Source organism: Poromitra crassiceps (assembly GCF_964638095.1).
Source record: "Poromitra crassiceps genome assembly, chromosome: 11".
Taxonomy (NCBI): Eukaryota; Metazoa; Chordata; class Actinopteri; order Beryciformes; family Melamphaidae; genus Poromitra; species Poromitra crassiceps.
In genome coordinates this window covers 43,934,981-43,959,980 of record NC_139643.1, presented here as the reverse complement: position 1 = coordinate 43,959,980, position 25,000 = coordinate 43,934,981, and the positions used below count along the sequence as shown (strand labels likewise).

The following is a 25,000-nucleotide window of genomic DNA, read 5'->3' as shown; positions in this document are numbered from 1 at the left end:
CACAAGCGTTCTTCATGAACCATTTTAGATTTAAAGCATACAATATTTTCGTTGAACTATGAAGCTTTTGCAAAAAAAAAAGTTTTTATTTCTATTTTCCTGAAAACTTTTTGCGGACCCCCTGGCAAAGTGCCACGGACCCCTGGGGGTCCCCAGACCCCCATTTGAGAACCACTGGCTTAGGCACTCTACGTATCACTATCACTTTAAGGCTACTGATATTGCTACTGGTATCGTACGTTTTTAAATGACACCTCGCCCTACTCACGACGAGGCAGAGATATGGCCTCCTACCTATCTCACAGTATGAGATGACGCGCCTAACCGAGCAGCCAAGCACTCTGCGCCATAATATGCATAATGACTCTGATGTGTTTTGACAGCTCACAGTCCCTCAATATTAAACTCTACAGAATATGGAATGAAAGCAGCTGGGGCACGAGGTTAGATCAACATTTCATGCCTTTTCCCCCCCTCCATTTTGCGGCAACGCGACAGTGCTGCTTAATCCGGAACCTTATTTCCTGTAACTCTTGAGAGTCAAAAACTGGTCCATAGAGACACAGGCGTTCTCCTATGTCGCGTGCATGGTCACGTGTTGCACACAAAGATCATATATACGGAAGATGAACACTCCAACTTACATCTTTGACAGCTAACCCTTGTTTTGCTCGGGAGTACAAAAAAACTTTAATTGGCGATTTTTTTACATTTGTTGTCTGCGCAGCCCCCCACACACACAACAGCTTTTAGCTATGTTTAATTCAAGGAAAATGACGCTGGTGTGTGGGAGTGAAACGGAGAGATTTCCCCCGTGATGGGCGTGGCCTATTTCATGCAGTGTCTCTATTGGAGTGAATGGAGATGTCGCGACTCTTCTATATACACGGCTCTGGGTGCGTGGAGAGACAGGGGGGGGGCAGACTGACAGGCGGGGAGAGAGACAGGCTTGTAGATACACATCAAGACAGACAGACAGGCAGGTAGATAGATAGACAGGTAGACAGATAGGAGGCGTTATTTATGAAGCTCACAGGACGGCGCTCTTTATCTTCACAGAGCCTGGTGACGCATGGCGAGGGGGTGAAGGCCCGCCCTCCAGACACACACACACATCCTCAATGGGGACGTAAAGGATGGCAGGATGCATCCTAACGCCTTGCTTTATCTAAGTACCTGGCACGGCAGCGCTTTGTTAGTTGGGACTCGCTATATGATTAATTGCTGATACAAGGAAGAGCTCTATTTACTGCATGTAGGTCAGCTTGTACCTGCTTAACCATTAGGTGGCAAAAGCTCGACGGCGCCCAAAATATGCAGAAGTTTTACTTTGAGTTGACTTACTGTGAGACACCCCGCCGAGCGATGATGCACCTGCAGGCGCCAGACCGCCTCCAAAAATATTTACTTGCTCCAGAAATGCAGAAATGTTTTTTTTTTTTTTTTGTCTTCTTTCTTACCACTGTGGGCACTGGTGGAAAATCAATCTTTATTAGTCTTTGTTCTTTATTAGGATCTCTGCCTGTGTTACTGTCTGTCTTCCGGGAGTCTTGTTGGCCTTCAAACGTCCCAACTAGTGAAGTGGAATGTGCCTTATTATTAACATAAGAGGTTATAATAATGATGGCATGATGTTTTAGCCCGGTGATGTTTATTAACACATGACTATATCCCCTGATTATTTAAGCGCCGTTTGCATTTAATTGGCCCAATTTCACTTTCACTTTCACTCTAATAAGCATTGTGTTTTGCTGAGGATGACATTGAGTGTAACAAAATGCTCAATAATAAGCTATATAACCCTCATTCCTTTCAGAATCAGAATCAGTTTTATTGGCCAAGTATGTAGCCATAAGGGATTTGACTCCGGTATACGCCCTCAATGTACTTACAAGGGAAAAAGAAAAGGTATGCATAGAAGCTAAAACAACAAACAAGGACATCGATCAAAGGTACATATAGGAAGTTAACTGCTATTTACATTATATACAATAAGTGTGATGTAGGGTGACCGTTATAAATATGTGTATAGGAGAAATAATAATAATTGTATACCTATGTACATACTAAGTATATGTAAACCACACACTGGATTGTATGCAAAGCTATTAAGTCAGATATTACATAGTTGTTTATAGATCTATATAAGGCTTTGCACAGTTATTGAGACGCAGTTTTTGGACAGTTATTACACAGTTATTGCACAGTTAACAAGGCCAATTTGTAATTTATTAGTCTGCAATCAGTCCGTAATATAATTTGTCGGTGTTGATTCAACGAAAAGTAAACGCAGTCCTAAGTTTGTTTCACCCGCATAGCCTCATATATATCTCTCTCTCTGCTTGGCTCATACCCTCATATATATCTCTCTCTCTGCTTGGCTCATACACTCACAAATGAGAATCCTGCTCTTTACAGGCAGGATTTCATGGCCGGCTCCTCAGCCGATACAGTCTAGAGTAGACCGTCTCGGGAGCCACTAACCCCCATTTCTCTCTTATCACCTGCAGGTATTTCGTTTTTTTAGCTCAGTCCATTTTTTTTTTTTTTTTTACAGTTTACTCTCGGCGGAGATAAAAAAGAATTTGCTCCACATTTTTGCACACCTCATACCTCCTTTACGCTGGTGCTCTTGCTTACCAGACCTATAATAACCTTAACCCATTGATACCTGATGCAGCATTTGTGTGTGTATCCCTTTAAGACCGCGAACCGCGTTAACGCGGTTCGCGGTCTTAAAGGGATACGCACACAAATACGCACACAAATGAGGGATATACACGCAAATGCTGCATCAGGTATCAATGGGTTAATAACCTTAATTTGCACACAGAATTGTGAGATTTGGGTGAATGCCATGTCAGCCTTACAGTAGCCTACTTCGACTGTGATAATTTGTCAGTGATGAATCAGTTTGTAAATCCTCGTAGCGTGAGTTTGCCAGGCCTTGGGTGGATGGAATGTACTATAGTGATACTTTCCAAGCTGCTCAGGCACGCTCAAACTCAGAGCAGAAGGATGGTTGTGGAGCGGAGTGGGGGGGGGATGGGGACGGGTTGTGGGGACAGAGAGACAGACGGAGAGAGACAGAGACAGGTACACACGAAGAGACATCTCAGCAGACGTGCATTGGCAAATGTAGATACAGTTGCACAAGTGATCCCACCGCCAGATAGGGAGACAAACTGACAGCCTCGCGGAGAGAAGGGGAAAAAACGGCTTTATTTAGACAGACACACAAGCGAGTGAGCGCGCACACACACACACACACACACACACACACACACACACACACACACACACACACAGTCGAGTGCCAGCCTTAAAAACATAGCATGGTTCTGGGAAGAGGTCGTGACCCCGGGTCTTCTCAGAATGGGCCTGTAGGTACTGCAGGCTGTTTGTCCAGCTCAACCTGGCTGTCCCCAAAATGCTCTCTGGGTTTCTGAGAACCGCGCAACCCCAAATCTCATGGCACCCGAATGACCCCCTAAATCCTGTTGTCTCCAAGCGCCTCATTCGGTTCCCTGGCTGGTCTCTCTCTCTCTCTCTCTCTCTCTCTCTCTCTCTCTCTCTCTCTCTCTCTCTCTCTCTCTCTCTCTCTCTCTTTCTCTCTCCTCTCTCTCTCTCTCTCTCTCCTGGCTTGGGTCGTCTCTCCTGTTTACACCGATCTCTGCCCAGTGGTTCAAGCCTGACCAACGGGAGATAAATTGTGTCCTCCAGTTTTGTTCACCACCACTCTCTCTCTCTCTCTCTCTCCCTCTCGTCTCTCCTCCTCTCTGTCTACACCATTTTCTTTCATCTTTGCTCTGTTCCTTTCTCTCCCTCTGTCTCTCTCCCCCCCCCCCCCCTCTCTCTCTCTCTCTCTCTCTCCCTCTCTGTCTCTCTCTCTCTCTCTCCCTCTCCTCCTTTCATCTGGCATCTTGATAAAAGGCGAAGCCAAAAGTTCAGGTTTGGATGATTCCCAATGTGAGAGAGGTTTACGGTGGACCTGGGCCAGGTGATTTACAGTGGGATCCCCCCTCTGGTGGACCTGGGCCAGGTGATTTACAGTGGGATCCCCCCTCTCCCCCCCGCCATGCAGGGGAGGAAGCAGCTGGAGGTTGGAGACTATTATGGGATGTTTGGTCTTAAGACAACTAATGCTGGAGACTGTTCACAGGGAACTGGCATAAGAGGGCTTGATTTGTGTGTTTCTCTGTGTGTGTGTGTGTGTGTGAGTGTGTCTCTGTGTGTGTCCCAGTGTTGGGACTAACGCGTTATTAAGTAACGCGTTACAGTAACTAAGTTACTTTTTGCGGTAACGAGTACTGTAACGAATTACTTCATCAGTAACGTAACGTACTTACAATTATTGCGGTTTAAACAGGCTCGTTACTCGTTCACGATTCTGTGCGGGACCTACAGCAGCGAGGGTAGAGAGGAAAATGCGAGTCTGACCGACGGCGGTCTGATGAGGAAGTAGGCTAATCGTGCGGCACTTCTATACTTTCTGTTACTGGACCAAATTCTGATAGTGAAACGGGTCATTTTGCGCGAGCTGTGTTGTGTACGGTAGTGTTCACTTCACACCGCTCGGCGAGTCAGCAGCATGGAGCCCTCTCCTCCTCGCTTCTCTCAGGCTGTCTGTCACCACTGCCCTGCTGCACCAGGCAAGCACTCGTCTCTCACTCACAGATTCCCCTCGCGTTGGAGGGTGTTCACGGTGTGTTTCGCATTGTCATGAAATGGGGAAAAAATGCCTGCAAGTCTGCTGCCTTTTGGAGATGAACTGCTATTAAAGGCAGCCGCGACGAGCGGCTGCTTTGAGGCTCTGCTCTGTCCCTATCTGCAGGCAGCGCTGGGCTCTGCTGCTGAGTGTCACTCCGCTGTTACAAATGGTAACCACAGTGTTTATGTTGTTCAGCCAGGATATTATAGACTACTGATACAGTTGTTAATTATACACTGCCAAAAGTGTACTGGCTACTTTTTGAAGGCAATAATAAATATGCCTCAATGCCTAAATGTTGTGTTTTCTTGTTCCACTACTTTTCGTCGTAGTGATAATGGGTACAATGATCAAATTTGACAGTTGTCTTGTCCCACACTGTGCTACAGAAACCCCAAAATAATGTGTGTGCATTAATAAGAGAATTGAGTTAAAAAAGAAAAGTAACTCAAAAGTAACTTTCCTAGTAACTAGTTACCTGGAAAGTAACGAGTAACTTAAAGTAACTGAGTTACTTTTCAGAGCAGTAACTAGTAACTGTAACTAAGTTACTACTTTTGCATTACTTTCACCAAAACAACAGCAGTAGCAGAATGACATCGCCGCCCCGGAACCATCCCGAAAAATAATTTCAACCGTCTTGAAGTCAGTGTAAAGCGCCCAAAATTCTAAATGTTATCCTTTTCCTTTGTTATTGTCATCTATAGTAATTATTTGCATAAAAACACACAATTTGATTAGAAAATTATTCTATCTTTATTTATGTGCTTTGATAAAGACTATCTTTATTTAAATATGTGCTTTGATAAAGAAATGTAACTCAATTCGTAACTTGTGTTACTTGACAAAGTAACTAGTATCATACTGAAAGCCTATCGGTAATAAGTTATATTACTGATATTACTGCTAAAAGTAATATATTACATGTAATATGTTACTTTTGTAATGAGTTACCCCCAACACTGACTGTAGGCTATGTCAAGGCCCAGTCCGCAGACTTGGAGGACATAGCGCTAAGATCATCCCCCTCTTGATTTGAAGACCTGTTTTCACTTTCAAATGAATTGGCTGAGCTCATGGACTGACAGACAGTATGACGGCTCAACACGGTTTTAAGATGACTTTTGAGGCTGTAAATGCATTCTGAATTGCTGTTTGGATCAAGGAGTGGCTCCGAAAAAGCCCCATCATTTATCGACTGGAATAAAAAAAAGGCTGTCAGAGTGTGCGCTGAATGATGATATCTCTGCCTGCCATGTGTGGAGCTCCTCACACACTTGGAGGAGAAGTGGACGTAGCGCGGCGCGGCGCGGCGAGCTAACAAACCCAGGTTTGTTTTAACTTGGCCTACTTGGCGAACCCGCCGCACTTGTGTAAGCACTAATGACTTTAGCATGTGCCTTTTGTCTGTGATGTGTCTTTTTGTTCAGCCCATTCCAGCAAATTCACTTAATTGGACGTCTCTTGTGTGCGTGTGTGTGTGTGTGTGTGTGTGTGTGTGTGTGTGTGTGTGTCTTGTGTGTGTGTGTGTGTGTGTGTGTGTGTGTGTGTGTGTGTGTGTGTGTGTGTGTGCGTGTGCATGTGCATGTAGTAGTGGCTCTATCGTTTTATTTCTGTTATGTAAGGTGCTTAGCCCACATACACATAAATGTATCATGTTGCAACATGTGTAGCCTATATACAGAGCCAAAGTCAACGTCACTTCCTGCTTCAACATGCGCACCAGAGAGACCTTTCGTCCGCCTTTCATTTTCTCATAGACATTTCGGAAAATGTTTATAAAAATAGTTTTACTTAGTCAAACCAAACGATTCAGCTATTTAGAATCAGGAGAGACCATAGAACATTTCACTCAGACAAAAAAAAAAATTCTTTTTTTTTTCCCGCTTTTTATTTTACATTTTGGTCCGATTGAAATGTTCTACGGTCTCTCCTGTTTCTAAATACATGTATAGCTGAATTGTTTGGTTTGACTAAGGGAAACTATTTTTATAAGCATTCTATGAAAATAAATGGCGGATGAAAGGTCTCTGGTACGCATGAAGCAGGAAGTGACGTTGACTTTGGCTCTCTGTAGGAAATATATTCCAAAACAGACTCAAGCGTGTTGCCCTTTTGCTCAATCTTTAGAGAAAAAGTTTGCCGTCTAGAATCTGTTTTCTGAAGCATTTCTCAAGCCTCTCATCATAATACTAATACTAATACTCCTAATAGTAATACATGGGATTTATATAGCACTTTTCCTGAACTCAAAGTCTCGTGTTTGTCTAAGAAAACCACTTCTCATAATACAGGGGGAAACAGAACAGAAAATTAATTTTAGTTTCAGTGTCTCCCACATCACATGTCAGAGTCGGTCCTCACTCCTCACGCATTCTGTCCTCTCACCAACCTTTCTGTTTCTACAGCTAATGCTTAGGGCCAGAGATGGGAAGTAACTAAGTACAAATACTTTGTTACTGACACTGTACTTAAGTAGGATGTATCTGTACTTTACTGAGTATTTATTTTTCTGACAACTTTTTACTTTTACTCCCTACAATTTAACACAAATATCTGTACTTTCTACTCATTTTCAAAACAGGCTATATTTACTTTAGCTTTAAAGGAGAATTTCGTTTTTTTTTTACCTGGACCCATCTCCTGGCAATAATTATGATTTGGCCACTCACCCAGCGATGTCCGCGGCGTTTCTGGCCGTCCTAGCGTTGTTTTGAGATCAATAGCATCCAAGTCAGTTGTAAAATGGAGCTGATTTGGGGCCAAGTGTGAGCCTGTCTTTCCTGCATCTAAATAGCTATTTTTATTCCCGTTTTCGCCACATATCGTCATAATGTGATCCCACAACATCCACCAGAGTGATATTTCGCCCCAGGCCATTTCCTGGACTCTCACAGGGATCAAATTACCTCAAACATGTTCTCGGTCACCAAGTCTCGTCAAGTCCCGCAATACTTTCCTGCCGGCTGGCCAACTACAGGTACACGCTTTGCGGTGGTGGTTTTAGCGTAACCTATGTGGGGTTTGGCGTAACGTATGTGGGATTCGAAATAACGAAGTGCCGGTATAAATACTCACTCTTATTCACCTTATGTAGATCCGCCCACTTGACCCATTGTGTCATGACTTCCTGTTCAAAACAGCAGCTGTTTTACCTTCTCAAACTAGTTTGACTCACATATGAGTCAGACTAGGTTTATGAGTCACAGGAAGTGTAAACACAATCGGAACTCCCGATTGTGTTTACACTTCCTGTTAGTCTCTCAAGCCAGACTGTCTCTTCTACATAAGGTGAATACTTTATTACATTTCAGAACCTGCAGTTTTTTTACTTTTACTTGAGTAAATAAGTTGAATCAGTACTTCTACTTTTACCAGTCTTTTATTTACACAAGTAACTGTACTTCTACTCAAGTAAAGAATGTGTGTACTTTTCCCATCTCTGGTTAGGGTTATCCTTTTCCTTCAGAGCAGCTTCAATTCTGCTTTGAATAAAAGTCCCTGGGCGCTGTACAGTGGGATGTTGGACCATTGTTCCAGCTCTTTGAAGGATAAAGACGACGTAAATCCCCTTCACACTCCAGAACGTTCCATAAAGCTTCAGTGATGTTTAGACCTGACGAGGCCCGTGGAAGGCAGTTGACCTGGTCCTCATGTCCCTGAAGCTCTTGAATGTGCCTAGCACTTTTATGGGGGGCATTATCATCTTGGCATTATGGGAACATGGCGAGGGAACAAATGTTTGAAGCACAGAGTGCAGCTGGTCCTGCTAAACGGGCCCATATTCCTTGGCCCACAGTACACGACCATGCAGAGCAGATGATCGGACCTAATGACACCCACTAGCTGGCTGCCCGGGCCGTTCCATTACAGATCCACCACTGTGTTTAACAGTTGGCTTGAAGGTTTCCTGCTTTCTTCATACGTAAACCTGATGTCCAGATGTGATGTCGGAAAAACACTACGTAATATCTAGAGCCCGACCGATATATCGGTCCACCCATATTATCGGCCGATATTGGCCGATAACCGATATATCGGTATCGGCTGATATGTTGGCCGATATTCCCGATGTTTTTTTATTTTGTATTTTTTAAGTTATAGACAGCATGTTGTGTATATTTGATCTTTTTTCTTAACTCAAGTTATAATTTACAGTTGTTCTATTTGTGGTTTTGTATTTCTAGTTATTTATAATGATTAAATTCCCAGTTCAGTTTACTGTTTCATTGCATTGATGTCGTTTTGGACAATAAAGTTTATTGATGAGCTGTAAAATATCCTGCCTATACATTACATATCTCAAGTCACATCAAGTCATATCTTTGTCAAGTGTTTGATATGTGAGGGATCATTGCAAAAAAAAGTGTAATATAATGTGTATATATAATATAAGAATATCGGCCGATATATCGATATCGGAATTCTTTTACTCCCTAATATCGATATCGGCATCAAAAATCCAGTATCGGTCAGGCTCTAGTAATATCAGACTCTATTACTTTGATCCATTGCTCAGTTGTCCAGGTTTTGTGCTCTGTGCGTCTTTATGCGTCTTTATGCCTTAAATAACAGTGGTTTGTGAATGACAGCCCTGCTATAAAGAGCAGCTTTGTGAAAGCTACACCGTACAGCGTTTGTTGAGTCTGTGTCACATAGGTGTAGCTTTCTGTTCCGTGGTCATTTCTGAGGCTGTAATTTTGTGGTGTTCAACAACGATCCCAAGTATGTCGATCCCTGTGTGTGAAGCTTTCACTGGCAACCGCTGCTCCTCTTTCAAAATGAAATCGCTCCATGTTAAGACATATGTTGTTATGATTTTCGAGGCCGTTCTCCTTGCCAAATTCTACAGTGTTGTGGACTGATGCGCCAGAAATTGCGTCACTGACTATTTGGCCTCTTTGGAACTTTACTTCTCTCACAAGTACTTTGTTGTGATCGGCAGACTTTTTTTTCCTTCCATTCAGTTTGGCTTAAAGTGCTAATTCACATTTGATTTGATATGACTGTGTGTCTGACTTTGTAACTCTGAGGAATTTACTTCAAATTGAAAGGGCTTTTTTCACATGGCGGTTTTCATTATTTTGTCTATCCCTGCAGCTCTTCATAATAACACTATGTTCTCGCTTCGGTTTACACCAAATAACATTTTTATTTTTGTAATAAGAAATTTGTTTTTAGCAACCCTGTATCTCACACCAAAGTCTATTTTGATGAATTTGCCATGAGGACAATAATTAAATCACTGGGGCATTGGCTCAAGCAAATCATCTTTTAGTGACTTCTATGGTTGGTCATATTTACAATATATTCCAAACACAAAACGTCTCATATTCCCACAAATGAACAGTCCAATAGTGGATATATCATTATCTAATTTCCTGTTATCTCCAAACACTCGCGGCATATTTTTTGATCTATGTGTGCACACTGTTCATCCTCCTTTAATATTACACACAGTACATCTCTTTCTGTTAATATTATGTCGCGTTTCCGTCCCCTACGGTCCTCAGTTCAGCCATAAAATGTAATAAAGAGAAACAAACACGCCGGCTGACCTGACAGCTCTCGTGGGAAGTTAGTCTGAAAGCAGTAATTTCCGAGCTCAGTAAATCTTTGACAGGTGCCGTTGGGGGGGTGGGGGGGGTTGTCATCATGGAGAATAGAAAACTGTTGTTCTTATCATCATGTTAGCTCGCCCCGGGCTATGCAGCATGTGGCACTCGTGTGTGGATGCGTCACTGCGCTCGCTCAAAGCTCACAGGAACTCCCTAACCGTTAAACGGCGTAGCGATTTCATCAAACTTGATTTACAACTCCAGAGTCCCCTCCCCCTCCCCCCCCCCTCCTCCCCCCTCACACAGTCTGTCTTCTTCTTCCTCTCTTCTTTCTTTCTCTTTCTCTTTCTCTCTCATCCCTCTCTTTCTCCTGCCATCTAAACAAATTAGGGAGCAAATGAGGGGGGAGGAGTGAGAGGGGTGATGAGGCATGCCAGAATGTCAACAGATGACAAGCAGCGCAGATGGGGACAGAGAGAGAGAGAGGGGGAGAGAGAGGGGAGAGGGGGGAGAGAGAGAGGGGGGAGAGACACAGAGAGAGGGAGAGACAGATAGAGGGTGAGAGAGAGAGGGGGGAGAGACAGAGAGAGGGGGAGAGACAGAGAGAGAGAGAGGGGAGACAGAGAGAGGGGGGAGAGACAGAGAGAGAGAGTGGGGGAGAGAGAGAGAGGGGAGAGAGACAGAGAGAGGGGGGGAGAGAGAGAATGAGATGGAAAAAAAGAAAAGTATTCCCCAAAAACCCAGACTTGAAAAGAAATGATTAATGGTGCCAGATGTTGGTCTTCTTTTAGCACGAATCACGCAGTCCCCATGACAAAGCAAAAACTACCCCCCCCCCCCCCCCCCCACGCACACACACACACACACACACACACACACACACACACACACAAACACACACACACACACACATGCACATGCGGCCCCTCATCCCCAGATACCGGCACAGCAGGCAAATCATTCCCCAGACTGTAGAGAAGAGACGCAGATCCAGTATTTTCCTGGCTTGAGAAAGTCTCTCTGTGCCAGGTCAAGACAGTCAATCCACTAAGTGTTTCAGCCTTTTGTTCTGAGTCTTCCGATCCATACCTCTAAAAAAACAACACCTGTGTCTCTTATGCAGACATACACACACACACACACACACACACACACACACACACACACACACACACACAAACACACACACACACACACGCGCTAGCATAATCAGAGTGCTTGTTTGCCTGACCCAGCTAATCATGACGTGTGTGTATGAATCAGCAGTCTGCACAGCGATGTGAGAACACAACAGATCCTTCAGCGGTCAACTCCCCTGGCACAGACCGTCATGGCGGCCGGGTCCTTTAAGGGAGCGTGCGGGTCGATACCACACAGGCTGGGTCAGCTCGTGCGGCGGGAAGCGTCAGCTCGCCACCCTCAGTCGATCGAATGCGCGGCAGCAAAATGAATCGGCGAGTACATGGGTAACACTTTACAATGAGGGTACATTAATTAAGGGTTAGTTGATGCTTAATAAGAATTAACTAGCCCTTAATGACCAGTTAACTCATGTATTTTGTGGTTTGGTTGAGGGATGAAGTCACTGAGGTTAAGCTTAGAGCAAGCTTGAGGTCAAGGCTAACCGTTAAGCAGGTTAATTAATGTACCGTTATTACCTCCATCAAGGAGGTTATGTTTTCGGTGTCGTTTGTCTGTCGGTCTGTTTGTTTGTCATGTCTGTTTTTTGTTTTTGTTTGTTTATTTGTTAGCAGGATTACGGGAAAACTACTTGGAAGGGTGTAGCATCGGCCACGGAAGAGCCCATTCAATTTCGGAGCAGATCCGATCCGACTCACGAAATTTGCACATCACAGCAGCCTGGAATATTGCCCTGGCTGGAGTTCTACGCTCTCCCGAGCGTCCTTCTAGTTGTGTGAAGTGTTCCCGCCACCAGTACATGGAAGAAAGATGAAAGTGCAGAGGAATCAGACCCAAGCTCTTCCACTCAGTCGCGTTGTCGAAGCCGCTACATCGGCGTTTTGTCAGAGAGGAAGCCGTGGGCGAAGTGGGTCAGTCATAATACATCAACCGAAGACGCTCTTAACTTCTCATGTCATAAAAAACCCTTCTTCTCAGATCCTAAGTGAAACTCCACCACCCCGATGTAACCTCTAGTGGTCATAAAAGATAAGAGGAACCCTAATGCACATAGCCAGGAGGCAGCCAGACGTCTCCGCGACTTGAGGCCTCGCCAACAGAGGCTATCCATAATTAACCCTGCACTGTCAAGTCAAGACAGCAGTCACAACACGCCCCCGCATGTCATTCCGACCTTCCCCCCCCCCCTCCACCACCACCACCGCGGCGTTTTCTCCGCCGTCAAGCCCGTCACCCGCATCTGTCGCTTCCTGCAAAGGGACCGCTGTGAGAGAGAAGGGCGAGCGGGGGAGGCTTTGATCTGCGCGGAGTCTCTCTCTCTCTTTCTCCGACGCGTCGGAGAGCAAATGATCCTCGGCACAGAAGAAGAAAAATGTGTTTCTCCTTTCCCTTTGTCGAGGGGGATTGGGCTGATTTATCCTGCGTCAGCGAGGAGAGATGGAGCTATTTGGCTACAGGGTAATCGCAGCTATCAACATCGGGCTGTTATCAGCAAAGACCGAAAAATATATTGTTTCCCTTCCTTCTTCAATCTCGCTATCCCTCCCCTCACCTCGGGAGAATCTCTATATATCTTTGTCTGGGTGGAGATTTCTCCAATACCAGAGATGGGGCCAATTAAAATGTGCGAATCAAAGCAGAGAAAAGAGAGGGGTGTAGAGAGAGATTGAACGAGCGAGAGGGTGACAGAGGCTAAGTCAGAAAGACATACAGAGAGAGAGAGAGAAGAAGAAAAATGGGGCGTGATAGAGATGAAAAAAGGGGAACGAGAGAGATTGATTTGTCTTTGACTAGGAACTGAAGAGCCAATCAAATGTGTGAGAGCAAGTATGAGAGAGAGAGAGAATGAGATTGAAAGAGGTGAGGGCGAGAGACATGTCTTAAACTAAATGGCAGAAGGGTGAAGCAAGTTAAAGAGAAGACAGAAGTCAAGAGAATCAAAAAGACTGAAATAAAAAGATAATTCATGGGTTTTAGCTGCAGATTTGGGGTGGAACAGGAACAGACTGTCCACTAAGATACTAACAATACTATCCTCATACAGTACCAATGCACTAATATACTAACAATATTATCCTCATACCAACGCACACATATACTAACAATACTAGCCAATGTTTCTAATATACTAGAAATACTATCTTCATACCAATGTATCTAAGGGCATGTTGACATTACAGGCAAATCTGATTTGCTGATAAAGTCATTCATCATCATTATCTTGATTGGTTTCCGCACTGCCACAAATCTGATTCTCAAGTCGGATCTGTGTGTCCAGACCTAAACAGCCTATCTGCATGGGTTGCTATGGTAATGACGTGGGCATCAGTAAATACATACGTTGGTGACGTGGTTTTCCTAGGCAGGAGCATTTGATGATGAGTTGCGAGTGGCGTTCAAATCAGATTTGGTGGATCTGCGCGTCCGCACTAAAGTCACATCAGTGGAAAGCAGATTGGAAACTACCTCCATATGTGGTTTGGGACAAGTGACACAAATCAGACTTGGAGTGTCCAGACTCATAAAACCAATCTGGATAAAGTCATTAATAGGTCACTAAAGTACACAAATCAGATTTGGCCTCCTAGTCTGAACATGGCCTAATATATATACTCATACCATGTATCTTCCTGAATGTCCACTACATTACTAACAATACTATCCTCATACCAATGTATCTAATACTAAAAATACTATCTTCATACCCATGTATCCTCCTGAATGTCTACTAATATACCAACAATACTATCCTCATACCAATGTATATACTAACAATAGTATCCTCATACCAATGTATATATACTAACAATAGTATCCTCATACCAATGTATATATACTAACAATAGTATCCTCATACCAATGTATATATACTAACAATAGTATCCTCATACCAATGTATATATACTAACAATAGTATCCTCATACCAATGTATATATACTAACAATAGTATCCTCATACCAATGTATATATACTAACAATAGTATCCTCATACCAATGTATATATACTAACAATAGTATCCTCATACCAATGTATATATACTAACAATAGTATCCTCATACCAATGTATATATACTAACAATAGTATCCTCATACCAATGTATATATACTAACAATAGTATCCTCATACAAATGTATCCTCCTGAATGTCCACTAATAGACTGACAATACTATCATCATAGCAATGTATCTAATATACTAACAATACTATACTCATACCAATGTATCTATATTCTAACAATACTATCCTCATACCAAAGTATCTATACTAACAATACTATCCTCATACCAAAGTATCCTCCTGAATGTCCACTAATATACTAACAATACTATCCTCATACCAATGTATCTATACTAACAATACTATCCTCATACCAATGTATCCTCCTGAATGTCTACTAATATACTAACAATACTATACTCATACCAATGCATCTATAAAACAATACTATCCTCATACCAAAGTATCTATACTAACAATACTATCCTCATACCAATGTATCCTCCTGAATGTCCACTAATATACTAACAATACTATCCTCATACCAATGTATCTATACTAACAATACTATCCTCATACCAATGTATCCTCCTGAATGTCTACTAATATACTAACAATACTATACTCATACCAATGCATCTATAAAACAATACTATCCTCATACCAATGTATCTATACTAACAATACTATCCTCATACCAATGTATCCTCCTGAATGTCCACTAATATACTAACAATACTATCCTCATACCAATGTATCTATACTAACAATACTATCCTCATACCAATGTATCCTCCTGAATGTCCACTAATATACTAACAATACTAACCTCATACTGTTTCCTCCTGAAAGACCATGAACCAGCAGCAGCAGCAGCAGCAGCAGAAGCTGGGGCTGGCAGAGCAGAGCGGTAACTGGGTTAGATGGAGGCTGGGTTAGATGGAGGCTATAGGCCGAGAGAAAGTTCAAAGGGGCGTGTGGAGCAGGCACGCTCTGATCTTCTGCAGTGGGGTTAAGGGTATTAACATTCACCCCGCAATAGCCAGGCTTTACCACGGCGTCTCTTCAAAGACGGGGAGGAGACACTGTACACATAGCATATTCAGAGAGCAGAGAGGAGATACAGGGAATGTGCAGGATGTACATTCATAAATATGTGCGTGCGTAACGTGCATTGTGTGCCTATACACTTCAGAGGGAGTGCGTGCGGGGGTTCATATATACAAATATAGGAAGACGTGATCTGCTCTGCATGCTCTATCAGTGGGATTACTTAGGTCCATTTATCATTCCATATGAGTACGGCTTGCATGGATAATTGTAAATTAAGTGGATTACTGTGCAGTGGCAATCCCTGAGGGAATTAGAGTGTCTTCTGAATACATGCAGAATCTAAAACTCACTGTAGCCAGCGGGCCACAGCAGCAGAATCAGCACTTTCTCAAGCAATTATATCAGCGGGGAGCTCTTTTCAATGATACTGATTTAATATCAGCGCGTCAGATTGAATGATAGCGGCGCTCATTAAGTTTGGGGCTCCCCGGAGTGGGCCGATGTTTCAAGTGATTGGCACGTTCGGCCCGCCGCAAGTGTGCTTAAGGTGTTTTTCGACGGGGACGCATTGTCGAATAATGGAGCCCTCTTTCATAAGTGATTTTAATTCTGCTGGGCTAAGACAGGTTTCTTTGTATTAAATCACAAAGTTCGAAAAGCGAGTGTAAAGTGTTATGCAAAGTTGCTCTTTCAGGGCTTTGCGTAAGACGAAAGCACACACGATGTATTTTTCTCTCTCTCTCCTGGCTTCAGTAGCCTTATGCCATCCAAATCCCTCCCCCCCCCCCCCCCCCCCCCCCCGCAAATCAAACAAATCCACCTCGAATGAATGGCGGCCGCATACAAATGAGGGAGGCAGTGGCGGGGATTTCTGTTTTAATGAGGACGGAAAGCCATCAGCGCATCTAACCTGCAACGCTTCATTTGCCGCTGCCTGCCAGCCAGAGCCCCGGCGCTTCCCAGAAGACTGCGCGGGGTTAAAAACTGTGCTGGTATCAGGCTCGGCTCGGCTCGCTCTGGGGCCCTGGCAACGATGAGCGACGGACTCCCTCTCTCTCTCTCTCTCTCTCTCACACCCCCGCACGTTTAAACACGGCTCAGTTTGCCCTGAGCAATCTGGGCTCCTGAGTTGGAAAAGGTCACTTGGAAAAAAGAAAAAAAAAGAACGGGGAGATCACTAAGGCATCCCACACACAGCGAGCGCAGCTTTGAAAGGATAGCCAAGGCTACGCCGTTTAGCATTGCCGAGGCCCGGAGCTATCTGTGAGACGGGCAGTCTGAGAAGAACAGAAAGTCCGAGTCCGGTTTTTGACTCCCACTCACTTTGCCACAGCTACAGTACATCAGTCACTTCAGCGCCTCTGAAACTCCGGGCCTGTTTTTTTTGTGTGTGTTTTTTTTCTCATTGCATCATTTTCTGCTGTCAGCTTTGAGCAGAGCGAGCAGAGAGCTTATGGAATTTATTCATCGCCTCGGGTTGAGAGCGCCGCGGGGGCCCGGCCAGGATTCCGACCCGCAGAATACGTAGAATTACATTTAAGTTGATATTTCTGCCACTCTCAACTTTTACCCTCTCAAGGTTTGCTAGAATAAACACTGGGAAATAAAAACAACGATAAAGATTGGCGTGTGTTTTTTTGTTTTCTTCAAAATTGTCCACACGACAGCAGATAATACAGCAGTATTTTGGAACGCAACGGAGCACTCCCTGGGAGACCATGTAGACTAGAGATTACACACTACATCAGTGCAACTCAATTCTCTTTTATGACACAAGTCTTTACATTGTAAACACTTTTGGATTTGCGACTTGTTATTTACACACTCCGTCCACAGAAACAACACACACGCGCGCGCGCAAAAACACACAAATCTAGGCCGACGTGCATGTGCGAGTCCAGGTGGATGGACTCACGCAACCTGGGGTAGATTTTATGGCTCAATCCCACCACACTTAACAGCCCTGCACAGCTCGTCCCCACTCGGCTCCACTCGTCTCTACTCGATGGATGTTTTGCTTCGACCGGCGCTCGATCGGCCCCCACCCACCCCCGCCCACAGCTGGTCGTCTAAAAATAGCGACCGCATATCTGTCCTTCGGCTATAACATAACGTTACAATTAAATCCATCCACAGAACTTTTAAACTGTTTATGAAATACTGGTGCCTCTAAATGACCTACAGTGTACATGGGCAAATGTGACAATCGGCCAAGAGAATGATATCACAGGCATGCTGCGCTGTGCGGGGACGGGAGAGGCGCAACAGAGTGAAGCCTCTACCCCGCAGCCTCTCACCAGGCAAGACCGGGGCTTCCAAAAACCCGCTGCGGCCTAGCGGAGCGCTGCAGCCTCCTCTCAGCTACAGAGCTCCCTGAGCGAGCAGCGGACTTTTTTCTCAGACAATTGAACACCCGCCACGATTTTATTTCACCGGAGATGAAGGCAGCGACACAAAATACTGATGGAAATATACATAACAGAAGATAAGGTAAGACCACTAAACTGGAATGCAGCCGCCAGCATTGCATTGACAGTCAGTAGACAGAGTAAACACGATTCTCTCTGACCAATCAGTAGCCATCAGAGTTTTACGTCACCATTTGGGACCTACTCGCCAGCCCGAAGTACCCCGACGAGGCAGGGACCAAAAGTAGCACGACTCGGCCTTAAATCAAACCGAGCTGGGCCGGTTTTTGATGGTGGGATGAGACCAAAAGTCGAGTCGAGCGGAGCGGGACCGCGCTACTAGCTGCTGTGGAATTGGGCCATTAGACAGGGTAGTTGGAGATGTGTCGAAGGCTTACATCAGTGTCCATGCACTGTCATGCACACGCACACGCACACACACACACACACACACACACACACACACACACACACACACACACACACACACACACACACACACATGTCCTTTGTCAGCTCGTCAGGCCGTTCCAGGGAGCCGAGCTCGTTACATCATCCAAGGGGAGTTTATCAGCAACTGATCAGCAGCAGCCTGAAGACTCTCAAAGGCTGTTTTGTCTTCCCTTCGCCTGCAACTCCCTGAACCCACGGATTCTCTTGCAGCCATGGGTGTTTGTTTACCGCGGCCTGAATTTTGCAGGTCTTTATCATGGCTGCCTGCCGTCACCGAGAGGAAGTGCTTTAGCGGTGCCAGGGGAACCACAGGAAGCCTCACCGATAATCCGGCTCGTTTCTCTACCCCGACCCGTTTATAGCTTTCTTATTCAGCCAACGCACGATACCACCTGATAGGGGTCGTCCTTTTGTTAAAGGGCAGCGAGCGTGCGCTGGCCAATTAATTTTGATGTTACTTATTTATTTATTTATTTGAGGGACAATGCACATTAATGAACATGACTGTAAATGTGCCAGTGTTAGCCAGATGGCTCGTTTTCAACTGCTGTCCCTTGGAACTCTAGTTCGATTGCCAGGGCCACGCACGCATGTGCGCACACACACACACACACACACACACACACACACACACACACACACACAGGAGCATTAACCCTAACATACATGTATTTTGGGTGGCGCAGTCGGTAGCGCTGTCGCCTCACAGCTAGAAGGTCCTGAGTTCGATTCTCGCCTGGGACGCTGTGGGTGCTGGAGTTGTGACCCCCCCCATATCTTCAGTGCCTACTGCCCAGGTGGGCTATCTCGTCGAAAGGGCCTTTCTGTGTGGAGTTAGCATGTTCTCCCCGTACCCCCCAGGGGGTTCCTCCGTACGTAACCCCCCACTAAAAACATGCAGAAGATCGTCATCCGACCAGTGACGACAACATCTGAAGTTGGTCCAATGATGGTCCCCGGGCGCTGGAAAGAAAAAGCGACCACTGCTCCTGGCCTGCCCCCTGGAAGAAAGGACAAGCCTGGATGGGTCAAATGCAGAGGACATATTTCACCGGCCACCGTCAGTCAGCATGAGTGTGTGTTGTGGCCGCATGCATGTGTTGTAGTGTTCGTGTGACAATAAAGACGGGCTTCCGTCTGAAATCGTGTTTAATCGTGTTTCGTGTTTTTGATGGTGGGAGGAACACGGAGAACATGCTAACTCATCCAAACTCCAAACTTGTGTAAATTCAGTGATATATGGAAGGCCCTGCAGCCTTATTGTAGCAATATCTTATGTATATACAGTATATATACATACATACATACATACACACACACACACACACACACACACACACAGGCCCATAGCCAGGGTTTGGTCATTTTAGTGTGGCCTGGGGCGCCCAGGGGGGGCTGTGCCCACCCGGTCAGAAAATGTTGTCCACTTTAAAGTAAAATGCTTCAATCTGGTGCACTTTGAGAGCAAAATTAAGAGGCTAGATCTATAAAGAACTACAGACATCATGTTAGATTAATATCCTCTTTACTGTGCTGTTGCTTTAAAATGATACAAAAAATAAATGTCTCCCCATATAATATAATTTATATTCTGCATACAGGTCACATGGCAGAATACTGCTCAATTAAATACAATGGCCCATCTACACAAACATCACTTACAGGGGAGTTACTTACCCATTCACTTCAATAGAACTGTCCCCAAAGTCTAGCCCCAATGCAAATTTTGAACGTTGTGGTGAGTTATGTCTCTTCCTTCTATAGCACACAGAGAGGAAGCAAATTGTTGCATTTCTGATCAACTGTCATGTTATTTATGAGGGCTTTAAAACATCAATGACAGATGAATAGATCTGGGGGCCGGGGCTATTTTTCTGAAAATACCGAGGTCATGACCTCGGTGTCCTCAATGGTAGCTACGGGCCTGCACACACACACACACACACACACACACACACACACACACACACACACACACACACATTTTAATTTCTTTATTGGATTTTCGATTAGAGACATTAATCATATCAAAACCCAATAGTAGCAAGAGTCAATGCAATACAATACAAGATCATGCTCACAATGTTATCTGTAGACTATAGACATAGGCAGATCAAAAAAGAAACATGAGGCTCTATGGGTTAATAAGTGACAGCATATTTTCCAAATGACATGACTGCCAATGATGGCAGACACAGAGCAGTACTTGGCCAACTGTTTTGCAGCTTCTTCTTTTTTTGCCAGTCCAGCAAGTTGGACAATGTGCCCCCCCCCCTCAAAATAAATAAATAAATAGCCAAAATGCAAAATGAGGCCTCATACACAAAAGTAAAGAAATGAACATGTTTGACTCAGTTGAGTTGACTCAGAGAGGCATGCTCTTCTGACTGATGGAAACAAATGATGATATGTCTTAGAGTAGGCTACAATGTCTTCAGTGTTATCCCCAATGTGCGATGATGATGGATATGCAAAATAACGTGTTAAACGTAGTCATGTCACACCACATTAGCAACTCAACAAATGGCAACAGGAGGTAAACTGTGAACTTCAATACCCATAAATCATGTGACGTGACGTCAGTAGTAAACGGCACGCAGCGCGCTCGTCTTTACCATCCTGAGTCAAATGTGTTCGCCTTTTACCAAAGGGATGAGAGAAGCCCAAGATGTAATGTTGCTGAGTCCAGTGTTCATTGGACATTGGAGCACTGCCCACTGTGGTTCAGGAGACAGTTTGGAGAGTTTCATCCGGGCAAATAGAGTCGCACAGCATCTCAATTAGGGCGGCTGTGACAGGCTTCTCTATAAGGAGAAGATAAGACGGGTGTATTTTTACATCAACTTCTCGCCTATTATAATGCCTGCTTTTGAGGTTTCACAGCTGGCCATGCTTCCTCATCTTCACAGATCCCAGACCGGTTTCAGAAGTTCTGCGAAGGAGAAAGACCAAAGTGTGATCGAAGAAGGGATGTTTTTCCCGGCGGATGAAACGAGTAGAAGTGTAAACAAGGAAGGATGAAGGCGTGAACAGGAAAGGAGGAGCGCCCTGGAACGACCGTCCGCACCACCGAACCGTCATGCAGAAACCTCACAACTCCAAAATGTCTTTGAGATTTGAAATGAACTGGTTGACTAGGTATGACTTTCCCTTTGACATTTCTGTATTTTTTTTCCACAATTACAATGGATCTTCGATCCCGCACAAATTCGACAGTCTGACACCATCGCAACATTCAAACCCCACCTCGCTCAGAACCCACCTGTTCAAAATGGCCTCCTCACTGTAATCACTGACGCGTGATTTCTATTCGCACATAGGATAAGCAATAACCACGCCCTGTGGCGCTGGGATTGGCCAGGAGCAACACTGGGAGGGCACGCAGCCCAACGATTTCATGAACCAACTGAATAGCTCTTGAGCGATTTCGAGAGTGGACATTGAGAGCGGACATTGAAATGAATTATGGTCACCTACCTTCCTTAGCATAGTAATAATAATAATAAGCATAATAATTGTAATCTACACAATGTACACAATCTACAAAAACATGCAATACTATAAACGGTGTTGTGTTCACGTTTATAGCTCATATAATATAATGTATCATATCGTTAATTTCAAGCTCAATTCTTACCCAGAGAAAAGGTACAGCACTGAAAATGTAACAAGCAATAGTTTTTTAAACATCTTTATTTTCGGTTCAATCCCCGGGACTGGCAGGATAAATCTGGGTGGGGAAAGTGAAAAGGCAGCGCTTGCCCCTCCCTCATTACCACCACTGAGGTGCCCTTGAGCAAGGCCCTTAACCCCAACTGCTCCAGTGGAGCTGATCAGTGGCCAGCAGATCAGACTGTGGTTGTACTGGTCAGCTTCCAGGTATGAATGTGTGTGTGAATGTGAACAGGGCACTCCTGAAAAAGAGAGCACTGCTCTCAGTGAGACTCCCCCTGTATAAATAAAGGTAAAAAAAAAAAAAAAAAAAAAAAAAAAAAAAAAATTTAAAAGATGAAAAACCCCAGGTGCTTTAGTCCCAAGCATCAATGCTCCTGGCCAATCCCGGCACCACAGGGCGTGGTTATTGCTTATCCTATGTGCGAATAGAAATCACGCATCACTGACCGCCTCCCATACTGGTTTGCTCATCTTTGCTTCTCATGTTTTTAGTGATGCTGGAGTTTGCTGTTCTCTGGTTTTATTTTCTTGTCTGTCTATGGTTTTATATGCACAGCTGTTTTTATATTCACTGTAAGGCGACCTTGGTTGTCTTGAACGGCGCCTCCAAATAAAATGTATTATTATTATTATTAGTATTGTTGTTGTTGTTGTTGTTGTTATTATTCAATGGCTTGTTTTGGCCTCAAAATCACAGATTGATTCCACCCCGCAGTGTCTGGTCCCAATAAAGAGGAGATGCTGAGAGGTATCATCTGGACGGCCCACTGTAGAAACAAGTGTTTTGCAAGCTAACAACATTATTCAGATTTCACAATCTTTCTCTGGCAAACACAACCCTGGCATGGAGTGTTAAGCTAGCCTGCAGACATGACTCCCATTAGCGGTACAAGCAATTAAGAGCACAGTCCCCAGGCATCAACAAGAAAGCAAGATTCTCCATAGCTTGCAGAGAAATGGTGGTGGTGGTGGTGAATTAAGTTGCCAACGGATCATGTATTTCTTCCATCAGGGTGGGGCGTTGAATACACAACTTTTCCGTGCAAATATACAACAACTGTTCCAGCTTGATCTAGTGGTCTAACATGATTACAACAACAAAACATTCCCAGAGCTCACGCAGGAGCCACAGCCAGAGAGAAAATAACAAATATTTAGCACGACAGCTTTTAGGGTTCACATTTTCCTTGAGCAGGACATAGCGAAACACTCATACGGGCCGCTTAGCGTTTGATTAAGCAAGACAGGCATGACGAGCGGAGCTGGAGCTGGAGCAGCAGCAGCCCTCTGGAACAGCACCCAGGCCTCTCTCCATCAGCAGCAGCATATTCCCGACGAGCAGCGCTGGCTAAACCGCAGGATGCTGGCCTGTCTCCCAGGCAGCCCGGCTAATTAGTCCCCCTCTTCTGAGCTAATTGGCCGATAAAAAATGAGGATGGCCTCTTCACCCAGCCCGAGTGTTGTGCCACCAAATGGCAGTAGGGAGGATTATGGGGGCTTATGAGGCATGGTGACACTCAGTGAGAGCCACTCCTCTGCTATTAATCTCCCTGTCAAGAGGGTACCCTCTACCGTGTCACTTTGCTTTGTTTAGTGGGGGGGAAACTTTGTGCTGGGGGTTTGACTCGCTCACAACTTATTGTCATTATTACTGGCTTCACTTCTCAACTAGTTTGCCATCATAATGTTTTGCACTAATTACTGTAACAGTGAGATAATTTATCGGGATAGACGCCTAGTCTTGTATATCAAATGTTGCGGTGTGTTAGATAAAGCGCCCCTGGGGCAAAATTTACTGTGATTTTGTTTGCACTGTGGAGATGTGGTTTGGTGATTTTGTGTTGCCATGAAAGCTGTTTAAAACAGATCAGTAGGCCTATTAAGGACTTTCAAATGAATAGGATTAGGTTATTAGTTGAGTGCAAACTCTATAGATAGGCTACCATAACCTAAATAAAAATGTAGCCAAATTAACAAAACAAGATAAATGAATTATTACAGTATTAATACTGTATGTACTTCCTAGAGTGCTGAATATTATAAATAGCATATAGCATAAACATATATATATATATATATATATATATATATATATATATATATATATATATATATATATATATAAACATATATATATAACATAATATATATAGCATAAGATTTATTCATAAAAGGAGAATGGGTTCAGAGGGCTACTTTTTTTTTAAATTAGCCTATTATTATATAGAGACAGAGGAACAGGGGCATCAACTCATAAAACCCTAAACTACAGCAAAGTCACTGCATCTAATAATATGAATCATTTGCCTGCCCTGGACCAAAACTTTGAAACCCTGTTATAATATTGATTAAAAATATTGGGATATGTGGAGAAATCACTTATACAAGATATCATTCTTTCATCCATGTGGTAGCCTATTACCGGTAGTAAATTATTAGACATACCTTACAGGGAACAGTGGTATTTTTTTATTTTTTTATTTTTACCCTTATATAATTATACTTTCAAATAGATTTCTGACAGTTTTTTGCTTTATCTTTGCTGATGAAAAACTAAAAGATCAAATTTGGACTGATAGGCTATAGATTACATTTGGCAAATTTATAGCCTACCAGTTTAGGAGAGACCCAGGAGAAGAACTGAGGAGAGCAAAGTGTAGAAAATAGATTGATCCTAAGACAATGGAGGCAAACGTGATTGTGACTGTGATGAGTGACTCACCACTCAGCCATCAGGCCAGTCACAGAACAGAACATGCCTCTCTTTCTGTGTCAATATTTTTTGCACAGAACGCTTTGCTCCCTGGCTGGCTGCTGGCACATCTCCAAAACAGCTTCTCTGTGATTCAACTCTTTCCACTGCACCTAGAGGGCTCTGGTTGTGAATGGGTGCATGCGCCTAAGCCCCGCCTCTTCCGGTGCCACCGACGGACCAATGAGAGGAGCCGGTGCGCACCGATGGGACGTCACGTCAGCTGCCGTCGTGTCGGGATTGGAATGTT

General features: G+C 44.1%; 1 protein-coding gene across 1 annotated transcript in view; it reads left to right on the top strand.

Moving 5' to 3' along the window:
* Positions 1–22,597, top strand: part of samd12 (sterile alpha motif domain containing 12) — a 185,280-nt gene extending 162,683 nt beyond the window's left edge. The window contains 1 exon segment of the mRNA XM_083646608.1: positions 21,233–22,597. Coding sequence (XP_083502734.1) covers positions 21,233–21,282 — 50 coding nt within the window. The 3' untranslated portion in view covers positions 21,283–22,597.
* The last annotated feature ends 2,403 nt before the right edge of the window (positions 22,598–25,000 follow it).